Source organism: Gasterosteus aculeatus, chromosome 12, assembly GCF_964276395.1.
Source record: "Gasterosteus aculeatus chromosome 12, fGasAcu3.hap1.1, whole genome shotgun sequence".
NCBI lineage: Eukaryota > Metazoa > Chordata > Actinopteri > Perciformes > Gasterosteidae > Gasterosteus > Gasterosteus aculeatus.
The window spans coordinates 2,366,087-2,382,567 of NC_135700.1; the positions used below are offsets into that span (position 1 = coordinate 2,366,087).

General features: G+C 43.4%; 1 protein-coding gene across 7 annotated transcripts in view; it reads left to right on the top strand.

Annotated features, from left to right (window-relative positions):
- The window catches only part of znf536 (zinc finger protein 536), a 198,231-nt gene extending 181,951 nt beyond the window's left edge, over nt 1-16,280 (top strand). For all 7 annotated transcript variants that reach the window (XM_040202759.2, XM_040202777.2, XM_040202786.2 and 4 more), the window contains one exon: nt 13,574-16,280. In XM_040202759.2, the coding sequence (XP_040058693.2) occupies nt 13,574-13,794 (221 nt within the window). In that variant the 3' untranslated portion in view covers nt 13,795-16,280. The remainder of the gene's footprint in view (nt 1-13,573) is intronic.
- The last annotated feature ends 201 nt before the right edge of the window (nt 16,281-16,481 follow it).

The following is a 16,481-nucleotide window of genomic DNA, read 5'->3' on the forward strand; positions in this document are numbered from 1 at the left end:
CGGGCTGAGAGGGGCTTAGGGTTCAAGTGAGTAATACTGTTCATATAAAAAACATTACATTGGCTTTATAAATGTAAGGGCCTCGATTTGAAGGGGGCAATGTTCTTTATAATATTAGCAATATTTGTAAACGAAAAGTCTTATATCTTTTTGTTATGTTTTATTGCATATGTATTCGTGCCTATCATTTATATACAATGGGATTAACGTTAATGTTTAAGTTCAGCCATGAAGTTTTAAGTGTGTTCACAATCTCATCAGGGGGTCACAACTCCACAAGTATCAATGTGATTGTTCCAGCATGGAACGTGACTGCAGGACGGCTCCGTTCCTCGTTACACTTCAGCATGGTCCATGTGTGCCGCGCTGATGGAATCCGTATTTGGGTTAACCTAAAGCCAGGACCCCCGAGGCTTCCCAGGTCAATGCCTTTGCTAATTTTTAAACGGATCAGCTGCAATGCACCAGATGTTAGGGTTGGGGGGGAGGGAGGGGAAACGAATCACCCAAGTCTGTTCCCAATAAAACTCACATCCGCAGAAAAGTAACTGTTTGACTGCACGGTTTACATGCACACATGCACGCACACACACACTGCCAAAGATGTTTCAGATGAATGCATGTGAGACTGAGCTGGAACAACACAACTTCCATTGACTGTATGCATCTGGAGTCGGGGGGGTGCATGAATGTCTGAATGTGTGTGCGAGTGTGTGTCATGCATATATATTTGAGGTGCGTGTGCCGCACATGCGTCTGATTAAAGAACACATTAGGTCATCTTTCATTCCATCCGGCCTGTCGTGTGTGCGTGCGTGTTTGTGTGTGTGTGTATTGCTCTTCGTTGTCCAGCTGAGCAATTTTAACATTGAAGCTCTCTCTTTCACAGTGTGATGAACACCGCTCTTTGCCCTTCATTTAACTTCCTCTCTAGTCATTTCCTCTGCCCCCCCCTGTCTTTCATTTCTCTCTCTCTCTCTCTCGCTTCAGTATCCATTTCCTCTCATTTCCCCTCTCCGGCATGTTGTTCAACCGCATGTGTGAGCACATGTTTGTGCACGCGCGCACTCTTCATGCTCGTCTGCGTGGGGATTGATGTGCTCTATGATGACGCTGTGCGGCGGCTGTGCGTGTTGCTAGCCGTCAGTTGGTCACCGGGCAGATGGTGACCTGCCGATGAACCCGTCTTTTTGCTCATTTGTTCAACTGCCTCTAATCCCCCCCCCCCTGCAGTGCAGTGTCTTGGCATTGCAGCTCTGTGGTGGGACCACCAGAGGGCGCAGCCGACCAGGCTTTGGGGCAGAGCCGGTCCCAATGCTGCACCGAGGAAGTTCCATCCAAAGGGAAAAATTTAACTGAATTGAATTGAATTATTTTTTTCTATCAATTTGTTTGTTTTAGATTATTGTCTTCCCAAATGATGTCATCATGCTTTTGTGCAAGTCGGTTTCCTTCCACTTAGTTCTTTCCTGACTTCAATCAGAAGCTCTCTTCCCTGACTGGACGAAGCAACGGCCATGCTCCCTTCCCTTTCTTTGCCCAACTACTGATATTAGTATATACAAATATATATATATAGCCCTCCGATTGGCTGGCGACCAGTCCAGGGTGTACCTTGTCTCTCGCCCAAAGTTGGCTGGGATAGACTCCAGTCCCCCCGCGACCCTGTGTGTAGGATAAGCGGTTTGCAGATGTATGTATCTATATTATATATATAGTGTCCCTTAGTTGCTCTGAAGAGACTACACTACACATTTAATCTATTTTCTTTTAGACTGGTTCTATTTGGGGCTTTGACAGGGTCAACATTTTCTTTGTTTTTGTCCAGAACACTGATAGATAGATAGATAAGTACTTTATTGATCCCCTAGGGGAAATTCAAGATGCATTAAGTACTTTGTTGAGAATACCTGAGAATATCACCATTTATATCTGGGTCTAAGTAAGTAAGTCTAGTAAGTATATCTAGTGGTCATCCTTTCATCGTTTGAGATAACCAGAACAAAAAAAAGCAGAGGGCTTACCAAAAGCAACAAGAAACACCAGCATGTCATCCAATCCTTGCATCAGTTTTCAAAAGGCCTTTTTATTGTAACTTCTTCAGTGACTGAGTTGGGTTGACATGTGATCCTCCCTCCTGCCTCTAGATAGCCTCCGAGGGCCGTAACAAAAGCTCCCGGACAACACTTCGCAACACAATGCTGTATACTAAATATATTTTTCAATCAACAGCAAGTTCATTTGCATCAGCTTTCATAATTTAGAGATTCATGCAATATGCCAAAACATCTCTCATTCTAGTATCTATCATGCAGTGAACTGTTTTCATATCACTTTATCAACTATTTCTGGGGTGGGTGGACTGTTGATCAGAGTGTCTTAGCAGAGCCTCTCACTACATTTTGACACTTTCGAACGGTGACTTTGGGTAAATGAGCTTTAGTCCTGATTCCTAGAACATAGACTATGAAATACCAACGTGACACCTTGTCCCCTCAGTTTCATGCACCTTGGTATTTCCTGCTAAGCATCTTGCGTATATGCACGTGAGTGCAACGTCTGCATGTGTTCCCAGCAGATTTAGTGTTTGTGTTTTTGCCTCACGCAGTGCTCGTGTGTTATGGTCTCCCTCTTTCTCTCTCCTGAGCTCTTATGAATCGATGATCATGTGGAGTAAGGGAGATAGATGGCCCCCAGCTCCATCTTGTCTCCTCTAATTGTAAAATATTAGTTACATTAGACTGTGGCCCATGATTAATGGAACTTATTTGGAAGGTGGACTCTTTCTTACACACACATTCTCCCACTCGCCCTCTCTCTCGGTAACGGTCTCCAAAGCCTCTTCCTAAAAGAATTGAGTGATTTCACTTAGAGCGGACAAATAGGCTTCCCCCTGGTAAGAGAGACGGTGGGGGTAAGGAGAAAAGGAGGAGGAGAGGAAATGAGGAAGGGAGATGAGAGAGAGGGGAGAGCTTATGAAAGGGGGTAAATACCAGGAAGAGGTTTTCAAAGAGTCGCGGTGCCGGTTGGATCCTAAGCTCCGTGCTAGATAATTCTCTACGCGGGTCTTGATCGTGTTTACAAGCTGATCTCTGTGAAAAGGGGACGGCGTTTTCCATTTCATCTAATGCTACTGTTACCTACCTGTGCCTCACAAAAAGCATCTATAGAGCAGTAGGCTAAGTTCAGACAGGGAAAGTTTTCTCCGCGGATCCGGAGCCCTCCACACTTCTGCTCTTGTTTTAGAGAAACACATACGGGCACGAAATGGATACAAGTCCTTGAGTATCACGCGGCCAAGACGACACATACACACAACTTCATTCTGCAAGTCAATAACACGTTTTGTTCTTTTGTCTCGCCTCTAACTGCTGCTAGTGAATACAACCAATGCAGAGGTCAGCATCAATTACTTCCTTTCGTACTGGTAAAACTTAAATGTACCTGGAGACCCCTAGTCCATGAATAGAAGGGGGGGGAATGTGATAAGATGTCTAGATATCTTAACATGCTTCCGATTAAATTCGTTGAATTCTTTTGGACACTTTTTCTAAACATTATAGGTTAAGATGACTGGCAAAAAAAACAGTGTGTAAATTTGAAAATAAAATAAAAAAGACTTATTCCCCCAAGGGGGAATAAGTCTTTTTTATTTTATGGTGGAAACATGGTGGAAGTATTCAGTTCTGAAAGTTTTTTCTTTACACACATTTTTGATTGTATGAAAAGTAATTCCAAGTATGCAACACAAAACTTCACGATTTCACCACATCCTGTAGACCTCACCTCCCCTTCCTCAGCTGGCACGGTTCTTTCCTGAAGGTCATCAGTGGGAAGAAATTCAGCCACTCATTTCATTTTAGGTGTACATACGCAGATACGTTATTTTAAATACACAGAGACTTGGTCGTTGAGTTTGAATGAACAGTTGATGTAATTTGATAGGAGAGGTCAAAGCAAAGAACAGATACCTACAGTTTAGTGAACATTCCCTTCTGTTTTACTTTTCTTTAATGTGACTTTTAACACAAATTATTTAATAATTTAATTAATATATATATAACATAATTCCAAACAAAACCCTCATCCATTTTTCAATTTTTAAGTAGTCTGTTTGACCATTTTCCCAACTTTTACCTGTTATTGCTGAGTATTGAGGTCAAAAGGAGTTCACAATGATGAATGCATAGCGCAGCAGACCCCCTGTGTGTCAAGATGTGAGTGACAAGCAGGTGGCCGGCATATCAATCAACACCCCCAATTTTCTTCTTTATTTTCTCTATTGCTGAGGATGGCACTCACACATATACGATAGCATACACATACACACTCTCACTCTCACAGATTCACATGCAGTTATCCATTATCGGTACACAGTGACAGGTCAGCAGCAAAATTTGCCTCCTTCTGTTCAGCAGGGAGTCAGACTGAAGGCGAGACAGGGAATTTAGCATCACACACACACACACACTGTGAACTTTGAGCCATGGGCCATGAAATGGGAGGCCAATACATGTTGCATGTGGGATTAGCTGTGGACAGACACAAAGACTCACACTCCCTCAAATAACAGGGCACGAGGCAATGAGAGTCAAGGTGAGTCGGTTAATGCGTGAGTATTTGAAAGCCGGTGTGAGTGAGAGAGTGATGGGAGAGGATAGGTGATACATTCTCAGTGAGTGGTGGACAGCTTAAGCAAGCAGACAAACGTGAAAAAGAACAGCAGCCTCTTAAAGATCCATAAAAAGAAGAAAATAGAACAAGAGATGGAGACAGAAAGGAAGGAGCTGCTATTTTGGGTTCCTATTAACAGGTCCTACTGGTGCAGCAATTAATAATCTAGTTCAGTATTTAACATGGGACCTAGTCCCTGGTGTGGACGTTTTAGCTGGCTTTGATGCTGAAAGAGCTTCTTCCCCTCCTCCCCCCAACAGTTCCTCTCCTCTCCTTAAGTGCCTCCCCTGGTGTTATTTGCGTGTTGGTTTTCTCTAGTTAAGCCAAAGAAACAGACCAAATTGCTATTCCCCAAACTTCATGCCAATTTTCTATCAACACGGCAGCTCGTTGAGGGAAATGCTCTTAATTCATCAGAGGGAACGAAGAGAAGGAGAAATTCCCTTCAGGCTGTTTGAAGTAATGTAAATGTATTTATTTTCATCGGGGGGTGGGGAGTTAAAAAAAAAATTATATCAATGTATTACAAAAAAGCAACTGATGCAAATCCATGCAAATGTGCTGGACACATTTCACAAGTCTTGGACATAAAAAAGATATGCAACACTCGATCCCTCTATCTTCATTTTAAGTCATTTAACAATAAGCAAATCTCAACTCTTTAGGGAATGTTTTTCTGTCTGAATAATAAATAAGTATTCATATTCAAAAACACATGGTCTACCTCCCAATGTACTTGTTTATTACCTGTTTACTTTATGTAATGTTACAAACATATTCCTTTAAATCCAAACAAAATGTTTTCCTTAATCCAGTCAATTGGTTTTGATACGTTTGTAAACCTACATTAATAAATAGCCTTTAATATTTTTACAATGCAGCCGTTTTATCTTTTTTCAAAATGATAGAAAATGGTCTAATGAACTACTCTGGCCTCCTTAAACTAACTGAAAGGCAACAGAAAATCAGCTTTACAGACAAATTAAATTAATTAATTAAAGTATATCTCCATGTTTTTGTCAAATAAACCAAATCCAAGTTTGCAGAGTAATCTTAGAGCTGCAGCATGAATGCAGGTTATTGGATGGACGTTTTAGCACATTCAATAGCTCACACCTTCTGTGTATCTCTGTTTCTGCCTACAAACTGTTAGTTGCTGTCTTTCATTTTCTTTTTGTCTTTTCACACCCGTAGCTCTAAATAGTCACTAACTTGTTTAGTTGGTTTAGAATGTGTATGTCGTTCAGCTTGGATGAATGCAGGTTATTGGATGGACGTTTTAGCACATTCAATAGCTCACACCTTCTGTGTATCTCTGTTTCTGCCTACAAACTGTTAGTTGCTGTCTTTCATTTTCTTTTTGTCTTTTCACACCCGTAGCTCTAAATAGTCACTAACTTGTTTAGTTGGTTTAGAATGTGTATGTCGTTCAGCTTGGTCACAATTTGAATTTATTGGTTGGTGTTAATTCAAAAGACACAAACAATGCCCTCCTGCACCAACACACTCTCACACATAGACACACAAATATTTCCCCGTGTTTTTCCCCCCTCCACTCATAAAGCACAGACAGACACATGCATTAATGTGAACGTATGCAAAAGTCTTGCACACAGAAACACATAGCCATGCCCGCACACACCCATATGGAGGCCCATAAAGACTGGGAACAAAGTGTTGGCTTCCAACCAAAAGCTGCCGTCCTTAAATGCCATTTGATGCCAGCGCTGCCATCTGTTGCAGTCTTAAGATAGGTCTGCTCACAAGACGCGTGTGAGAACACTTTTCCTGGAGCCTTGGTCTATTTTTCACATATGTCTACAAACCCTTCAATGTGAGTACAGTTTGGTTCAATTGAACCTCCCATGCAATGAGTGCATATTTCCTGTGAGTGAGCTGTTACTTAAATAGAGAAAAACTGAAAAACGAAGGAAATACTATTCAAGATGGAGCATAAAAAGTTTTCCCAAACCATGCAACATATGCGAATCCAAGGACGAGCTGACGACAGAAGTATATTGTATTTCATTTTGAAACCTACATGGTTGTGAAATTATTGCCATGTAACAGTAGAACACCTAACTAAGAGAAAGAAAAGAAAGACAGGGTAGAAAACGTAGTTATGCTAATTACAGAAGGCCAGGGAGTCTAGAGAAAAGAGTTGAGCATGGGGAGGGGGGCATTTGCTGAAGGTGAAACATGTTTTGTTTGTGGTAGCGATGTGTGTTACATCAATCCCCCCCCCCCCCCTCCCTCCACAACACACACATATACACCTCCGCCCACTGAATCCTCTCCTCTTGGCCTCCTCTTCGCTTCCTCTCCCTCTTTCCTCTGATCTCCGTGCAGATGGCCTTAGGGGGTTAATTTACAGACTTAGATAATGCTACGCTAATTAAAGCAAGACCACTGTTTTTCCTTTCTTTCTGTCTTCCGTACCCCCCCCCCCCTCCCCGCCCTTACTCTTTATTCCTCTATCCATGGGTCTGTTTACAAGCAAAAACTATCCAATGTCAGCGTGATTGATTCTTCGCTAAGCCCTGCCGATACTCCGTCAAGTTGTCAGAACTACCGTGGAGCCCACACTGTCACTAACTCCTTGAAAAAATGTTATCTTAAAATGATTATGAATAAAAAATGTGTTCCAATGATATATCCGGGAGGTTAAACTGATTCAGCAGTGAAAAATGGTGAAAAGAACAGTAAACAGTAAACCAGCTGTAGGAGCCAAATGCTCACATCAAATGTCTTTATTTTCTTCTGTACACTGGGTGGCGCTGTTCCTGGGTCCTGTGTGCACCTATATCATTGATTGGGTAACAATTTACATCAGGGGTCCGTTTCAAGAGGCGGGTTTAGTGAAAACGTTAACCCTGCGATGAGGGAAACTCTGGCTTGTCTGTCAAGGGAGGTAACTAAAGCTCAGGGTCAGTCACCATGGTAACTGAGCCTGTGAACCTAACCTGGTCGGCAGGTTTTCTTCAATAAACTTTGAGTTTCTTTCACAGTCTCTTCCCTCTGACAGCAGCCCAGCCAATCACGTGTAGTACTCTGTATCAGGCGGATTTTAGCGCAGTTTCTACAAATGAACAAAATAAGAACTGTTATATTAAAGATTACAGTTTTTTCTTGAACATGGCACATTCTTTTCTGGTCCTGTTGATGAACTGGGAATTAGTAAAACGTATAGATTATGATTAGTGTGTACATTAAATAATAACTGACAACACTATATTGGAACTTACAGCAATTTTCTACCACGCATTTGTTCTGCCTTTTGCTCCAGTAGCGGTGTTGCTTTTTTTCAAATTACGGGTTCAAACTCACCGTACACTAGCATTAATATATACAGCTCAATAGGGGTGAATATATTGTTTGTGGTGGTTGCCATGGTGAATCGTAGTATCATGGCTCCATTCATGCTGCCTTCATACTGTGGTGGTGCATGCGCTCAACTCTGAGTCAACCTACTCCGAGTTGATTGAACCAACTCTAAATAGCTTTTCTGAAACCTAAAACTCAGAGTTTCCCATGTCAGGGTAAATCAACTCAGAGTTTAGGGTTTGACTCAGAGTTTGTTAAACCTCCTACTTGAAACGGACCCCTGGTGTTGGACCGGGAGAGCGAAAGGGTTTTGACCGCTGTCGCAGCAAGAGATAGTTGGTTCCACTGGGAACAAAACATTATATGTAACAAATAAACTAAGATTAACAACACTCAGAATATGTCGATGGATTATGTCTGCAAGCCGAGATGAACGCGGGGGCAATTAAGGCTGGCAGAACAGCGCGTCATACAGACCAATCTGGGGGGGAATCCAGCACCACAGTAGCCCAGGTTAAAGGACCGGGCTCCTATAATACCAACACATCGCCTGGTGGAGTAGTCGCGTGCTTTCTGTTCGCTGGTGGGCGAAACGGAAAGAGGAAAAAGGAAAAACGTGAAGAAAAACGCCTGGTGACACTAGGGAAATATGTCAAGAGGGACGAGCGCACAAAATTAGAAGAAAATCAGGTACATTTTCAAAATAAAACATTTTTCAGAAAAAAAAAAATCTTTCTGTGGTGCGGCCCGATACCAAATGGCCCACGGACCGATACCGGTCCGCGCCCTGGTGGTTTGGGACCACTGGTGTACATTGTTTATAAACATGACAGCTGTCCCAGTTAGTAAGGTGCTCTCGCCCAGACTAACTGATGCGATAGACCTAGGACGAAGCACGGCGTTCCCTCTAAGAGGGGAAGCTTGTCGCAGCCTTTGGAGGGCAGGAGGTTTGCAGCTCCAACCGATGGTCACAAGGCAACACGCGATAAGCCGAAATATTTCTCAATATCAGAGAAATAGCTTGTTTAAGCTTAGCTACCACGGTAGCTACCTGCGTAACGAGGAGATGAAATAGAAATCAACACTAGCACGATTACAGTTGTTTTTGTTGCCTTATGGTTACCACAGCTAGCAGGTTGTCTTTCTCCTGACTGAGTGTGGTGCTAGTTGACTGGATCAACACTAGAACTGGCCACATTTCTGATGGGACCTTACGGCTAAAATATTTAGCAGGGTGTTCTCGCCCAGGCTAACTGGATGAGATGCTACGTTTCACTACATCGACACGGACATTGTGTCACTAGAGATCTAGCAGTGGTCACGGTTAACCCTGTGTCCTCACTTGGGCAAACACAGTGGAAAGTGGGTACTGAGACTGCAAATAGCACAGTTAGCGAAGTGTCCTCGCTCAAGCTAACTTGCAGAGATGCTAAGTGGACTAAATAGACATTGACGTGGTGTCCACTAAGGCTTTTTACACAGTGTCGCTATCGGTTGGCAATGTGTCCTTGCTCAAGGTGAAACACAATTAGCCTCAGCGACTGTCCTAGTGAAGAGAGTGTTCCCGCTCCCCTCTAACTGTAATGACCAGCTATTCGGCTTGTTTCCACAGTAGCAGAAGTGCTCCCGCTCGAGCTAACTGGTAGCAAAATACCCTCACGAAGAGCATGCCCTCGCTACCCTCTCACTGTAAGGACCAGGACCAGTAAGGACCATCTGGCCAGTTTCCACAGTGGTAGAGCTGCTCTTGCTAAAAAGACAGGCTTCGGATACATCCAGTCACCGACTTGAGGTCGGTCCCAGTGTTGCCATTGCAAATAAGGCACAGCAGACGCCTTGCGTTCTGTATCCAAGGGAGAGTGGTTCACATCTGTCAACTGCTTGTGGTGATGTACCTTTTGTAACTGCAGGGCGAAAGATTCTTACCTCCGGAGGCGACGCTCAGTGTTGTAGAACAGGACTCTGCTCTGCACACAGGGGCCTGCCAATGTTCAAGAGCTAGCGCTCAAACATTTCCCGCTATACCGCTAGGGAGAGCAGGTTTTTTCCGGTTGGACAACACCTCTGCTGTGTTTTGACAACAATATCAGGGAGGCAACAGAGTTGGAACTGATTACGCTTATCCGTATGCCTTCTTAATTGGGCAGCCTTTGCCTGATCAGCTTTAACCCAGCTAGGAATGGCTACTGCATCCACAGGTGATGCCGACCCACTGCCCCCACCGGTTCTCCCTGACGGAGAAGACCACCACTGTGGTTTCTGTCATTCCCCTTGCCTCTCGTATCAGACACCTCCCTCATTGTTTCCACCTGTGTCTCTTTCCCCTGTGTATTAAGTATATGTCTACTACTGGTTCCGTGCCAGTTTGTCTCTTAATGTTCATGAGCTTACCAGCGAGTGTGCCTTTCCGTGTCTTGACCCGTTTTTGTTCACCAGTGACTCTTTGCCCGCTGATTCGGATTCATCCGCCTGCCTTGTCCGAACCCCTGCCTGAACTCAAGACCTTGTATTTGTTAATCTGGCCTCGAGTCCGCTTTTAAGTCTAGGTCCTTGTGGCTCCCAGCTCCCTAACTTTACCTAGTAATCTAACAAATCGCCTTCCAACAAGTATACATACAGTCTCCTTCAAACATAAACTTGCAAAGGAGGTTTACTGAAAAACAATAAATTAGTTCATCCATGGTTTGGTTAAAAATAAATCTAAATCCTGTGTAGCATTGTATTGGCCTTTGCCTATTGTTGGTATAGCGTTTCTGTTGACGGCCTGTTTATTCAGAGTTTTAGAGTTCTTTGGATACTGTTTTATTTAACTAGAAAATACTTCCTCGAGACAAGTGGGTTCAAGCCAAATCCCAATTGTATGGTACTCAATAGCAAAACAGTACTGTATTGTCAAAACTGGAATTTAAATAATAAATCATAATAGCACAAAATAAAAATGTCATTGTTTTACTCAATAACACATCAAAGCTTTGAGTTGTGAGTAAAGTGCAGCGGGGATCAGACAGACAGGAAAAGTGCACTAAAATAGGGTTCATTTGACAGATTGGTGCTGCGGGGGGCCGTGGTAGGGATAGGCTGTTCTGGTTACTGGCACAGACCAGAGGACAAGGATTAATGATGGGAACTTTTGCCCTGAGTCCAGGGCGTGGGGATTGTTGAACGCCTGCATTTGTTTGTGGGAGTGAGTTAGTGAGTGAAAGAGAGTTCCCTTTAATTTTTAATCCACAACAACAGAGCCTGTGTGCTTCTAACTTGCTCTGCAAAAGTCTATTTCAATCTCGACCCACGCTCAAGATCATATATCCCATATATCCCACAACTTTTTTCAAGCCACGCAATTCAAAATACAATTCCTCGCTTTTTACCTAAACAACATCCCCCTGGAGATAAGAAACAAACTGGATTTGTATTAATTCTTTAAGTCCCTGGCGAGGAGAAAAAAAGAAGAGTGAGTTGAGTTATTCCCGGGCCATAACTTGCTCTCCATAAGTGTAAAATGGGATGAGATATTCTGCCTCTCGGTCTTAACGTAATGTAAGAGAGTGTGAAATTAAACTGCATATGAATAAAAGGGGACCCTTCATTGTGTGCAGCCGACTGGCTTATCTGGAAATTCAGACAACTGGAACATCCAAAGCCTCCAAACTTGTAGCAATCCTTTGTGCGGCTCAAGACCAAACAATGTAATATCAGAAAGCCGGAGAGGCTCTAAATCCTGTGTCAGATTGGCAAACACAAAGTAGCTTGCATCATGGCCGCCCGTGTGTACACTTTAAGCGTTCACGTGTCCGTCTTTGTACAATACAAAGTCGACTGTCTACTCCCTCCCGCTAACCCTGTGCGTATGCCAGCGAGTGCCTCAAATAAATCGTTCCCGCTTTAATTTCTGGCCTTTTTACCTATTGATATTCCCTGCATCTCCTAGCCTCTTTTTTAAACCCCATATATTATTTTGATTTAGAAAAATTCCAATTGAAAAAGAGATAAAGGCTAAAGAAAATGGGAAAAGAAGACAAGGGTCTGGCAAATGTACCGTTATTAATAACCCAAAATACCGGCGAGGGCTCAAACTCTACATATCCCCACCCCTCCCTCTTCCTTCCTCCCTCTCCACTTTGTTTTGTCCTCCCCGTCTGTCTGTGAGTGAGTGAGCTAAGTGAAGTGGGTTATGATGGCGGTGTAATCGGCATCCTTCAAACAAACGGCTGCTGCCATTAAGGGCCATTGTGTTTGCTGCTGTGATGATCAAATTCAATCTAGGGAGAACATTCTGTGCTGGAGCTATGGCAAGGAGGGGATGGGGGGGGGGGGCTAGAGAAAATACTCCTTGTTCCACTCTGCTATTGTTTTCAGGGGGACTAGATGTATGCATGCTCTTCAAAAGATGCATATCGACATCGGGGAGCGGCTCAGAGTGTCGCTCAGATGACTGCACCAAGCGAGGCTAGTGTTGTAATGTTGTAATGTTTTCACAGGATGTGTTTCAATAAAGAGCTCGGCAGACTAGTGCCGCTTGGAGAAGTGCAAATGAGAAAATCCTCTCTGCTCTGTCCTCACTGTACCCTCTCCGACCAGTCCGTTTTATCGGTCCAATCCGTCATGTTGTTAACACACCTTCATGTAGTCCATGTTAGCGTTAATGGTCACCCTTCTGTGTTTCCGCTCGCCAACTCACGTGGAATGGTTTATTGTGTCAACGTAGAATAACTTTGTTACATTTACTTATTTAGTAGCTTTGAGCTTGTGACGCCTTCACAGGTGAACTTCAAGTTCCCCTTGGCATCGATGGGGGAGAATAAAATGACATCCCCATTATAATATGTACTCTACAGCCTACAGGTGGATGCTCAGATTGGATTGGGGCTTTTTGAAAACAGCAGAGACAACAGTTGATCTAAGCGACAGCATAGCTCGGGGAGGAGCGGTGTATCCTCAATAGCAACGTCAAAATAATAAAATCATTTCATGGATACTAAAAGGTTCGTCTTTGTGAACCAAAGGAATACACACTGCTAGTAGTCATAGACTTAAACAAATGCGCAGTTTACGAAACGTGTGCGTCACGTGTTAGGCATCAGGGATGGCATGACGTAATGCTCTGAGATGCGGAAAAACCAAACTGAAACAGTCAACAGACAGTTGATAGACTGTAACACCAGTGTTGGCTGTCATGATGCATGTGATATTCTAACTTTTACTGGGACTGCTTCTTATAGTTGATACATTATCAGGATAGTAGATTACTGTCCCATGCATCTCTTAACCTTAGAGTGTGCTATAAATATCATTGTGAGGTTCTCTGTGCTTCCAAATACTTTTGCACCACAAACATGTAAACCATCAACACATTACGTCCTCAAACCATAGACTAGTGTTCACAGTGAAGGAGCACGTTTGTTGTGTCTTCAACAAGCCTTAACTGAACACAGAGACTACCTATTGTGAGCCTTTGTTAGACTCTAGCTTTGAAGAGAAATCACTCTTACACATCCCCAAATAAGGTGAGAACCCCCAAGGATCCCAACCTAAGACTTAACAGTATAATATTCTCCTGTTCTGTTTCTCTTTCCAGGCCAGAGACCATTCAGGTGCAGTTACTGCCCCTACAGCGCCTCCCAAAAGGGCAACCTGAAGACGCACGTGCTGTGCGTGCACCGTATGCCCTTCGACAACACTCAGTACCCGGACCGGCGCTTCAAGCGCTCCCGTCTAGAGTCCGACATCCCGGAGAAGAGCTCCGGCGAAACCATTGGCTGCGAATTAACCGATGATGCACGGGAGCTGTGGAAGTGACGTGATGTGGTTTTCAGGGAAGGCCGAGTCCCACCATGAGTAAAACCACCAGGATGCACATTGTAGTTCCACAAACCTTGACTGATCAACAGCAAGACAATGAGCTCCACAAACGTGAAGTAAACATACACATATTGTAAGTCTGTGAACATTAACTAAGCACATATAATACCGTATTTGTGGTGAGGTAATTCAGCGTTTTTATTTCATTTAACAAAGTACAGGGGATTATGCGTAAAAAAACGTCAAAGGAGGAAGAGTTACAAAACGTGAATGAAATTGTGGATTCAGGCAAATCCCGAAGGAAGCCGCTGTAAAGCAGGAGAGAAGATGATGAAAATCATCAGAGCTTGTCTCCATAAATAATGCTTTTATCAGGAAAATTATCCATGAAAACGATTGAGCAAAACAGTTACTTGTGGGAGGATGGACGGGGTGGTGAAGGAAGGGAGGGATTTTGAATGCAAAACACCACCTCAGCGTCCCAAGAAAATAACACCAGTGGCTGCCATTTTCCCAGTGTGAGTGATGAGCCCCGAATGTGTGTCTGTGTGTTGTAAGGTCCGTGGTAGCCATGATGGCGTGTGTGTGAGGGATAGAGGGTAAAGGAAGGAGGGGGGGGGGGTGCATTGGTGCCAGTCTGACTGGAGCTGTCATCACAGAGGAAATCAATTCAACGCGCACACACTTAGAGTCCTACAGTGGTAACCCAACTCCGGATGGCATCCAGGGGGTTCAGGTTGAGTCCCATCAGCTGACCAGAGTCACCTCCTCACCTCCTCCATCCTCCCCTTTGCTCTCACTCTCTCTATTATGAGCCCAGTCCGTTAGAATGACCCGGGAAGTTCAAGGCAGATCAATCAGTAGCGCATTTAAAGCATCCATTAGCCTACGCTATGGCTTGCTCTGCTCTGGTTTTTGCATTTCAATGTCCAGAAGTTTCCTTACTGGCTCCACATCAAGGATGACGGAGAGTTTCAGCCAATTGTGTTATAGCTTGGGCCGATTGTTTTAGATAAATGACGAGAACTTTGGCAGGTACCTAAGCAATGTAGAGCATGAGTAGTGTTTTATGCTGATATGCGAATTAATCCTGGGTGAGGGGGTCAACAAAAAACGTGCCTTGAACTCATAAAATCAAGCTAGCTTTAAGGGCAAAAGACAAAATATCAGCGTTGATTGTACTTAGTTGTGCCGCGAGCTCATGGTGTAATAGCGGACGAGGGGAAATGTACTTAAATTGTGCGGTGTCACTATTGGTGGTAGCGGGTTTGGTGCTGGGAGGCGTGTGTGTTAATGTTTCTTCTGATAAAGAGAAATGATCCGGACTTTAAGAAAGTCAATTACTTACCACACTCACACAGGCAGGAGGGAGGGCTAAAAACCTGGGGCCTGAGCTCTTCCTAAAGCAGTTTACAGCAAAACACAATGCACAATGCACACAACATCAATGACAGGGTGAGAAATACAATCCTCCTGCACACATGCAGAGATTGACGGGTAAGCTGAGAGATACAGAAGAGGGGAAGTGTAGAAGGGAAAAGGAAAGAAAGAGAAAGAAAAGGGAGAAATGCAATTCTGGTTCTGATAGGGTCGCTACAATTTGAAAAGATTTTTGCCATACGGAAAAACACTGTATTTGCCGTACATTAAATACCAAATTTGACTTGCTACACTTTTCTTTTTTTGTAGTCAACGAGACAGTGAAGTGGTATAGGGTCTGTAGATTGTGACTTTTGTGACTGTATAGCTTGCTTTTCTGGATGTGTGCAATGCACGAACTAAACATTTACGTATATCAGAATTCTTTTTTTTTTCCAAGAAAGTCCACATTCCATTTTTTTTCGGGCAACCTGGCTTTTGCACCTAACAAAATAAACCATGTGGATCGGCACTGTTTCACCATCTTGCTCAGATGAGTCAACTACTTTTTGTTTCGACACTGGAAAGCGCCATTTGTTGTGATTCCTCCCAGACTTGTATTCTGTGTCCATCCTTGAGTGTGATGCGCTCCCCCTTTCCTGCCGCTGTAATCCCCAAATAATCCATTCCATTGTCCCCATGCTGTTTGATCTCAGTCAAGCTTCCCACTGGAGTAGCACATGCAGTTTGCTCAATTATAATCACTGGTGCAAAGGGAAGAGGAAAAAAAAAGAAAGAACCATGGTCATTAATTTCAGCCTGCAGTAGATTCTGTTGTATGCAATCCTTTAGTCCAAATACTGACCACATTCCTAAAGGAATTAGATTCATATGGCTGATGGGAGAAGTGACGAGCGGTTTTGTTGCACATAGCTTCACGTTAGATAAGTTTGTATTTAAAAGAAAAAACATCCTTTCTCATTATTTATTACTGCACATCTGTTGAAAACATATCAAACATGGACTGTTTACTCTTTCTATGGTCTAGACATTCTGATGTACTTTTAAAGCAGGAAGATTGATGTTTGTTTTTTTCCTGCAATAAAATATCTCTGGCAAACACTGTGCTTTGTATATGGTTCTTGTCCTGCCATTCAGATCAAACAAGTCCACTGAGGAAGATGAACCATTCTGACGGAAAGATTGCTGACACCTGGTATGAAAATGTTTCTGTAGCAGGAGTCGAGCTACCACCTTTAAGGTTCGCGCAAGGACGCACAGAGACACGATTTTTCTGAGGAATATGTTGTATTTATTGTCTCGCA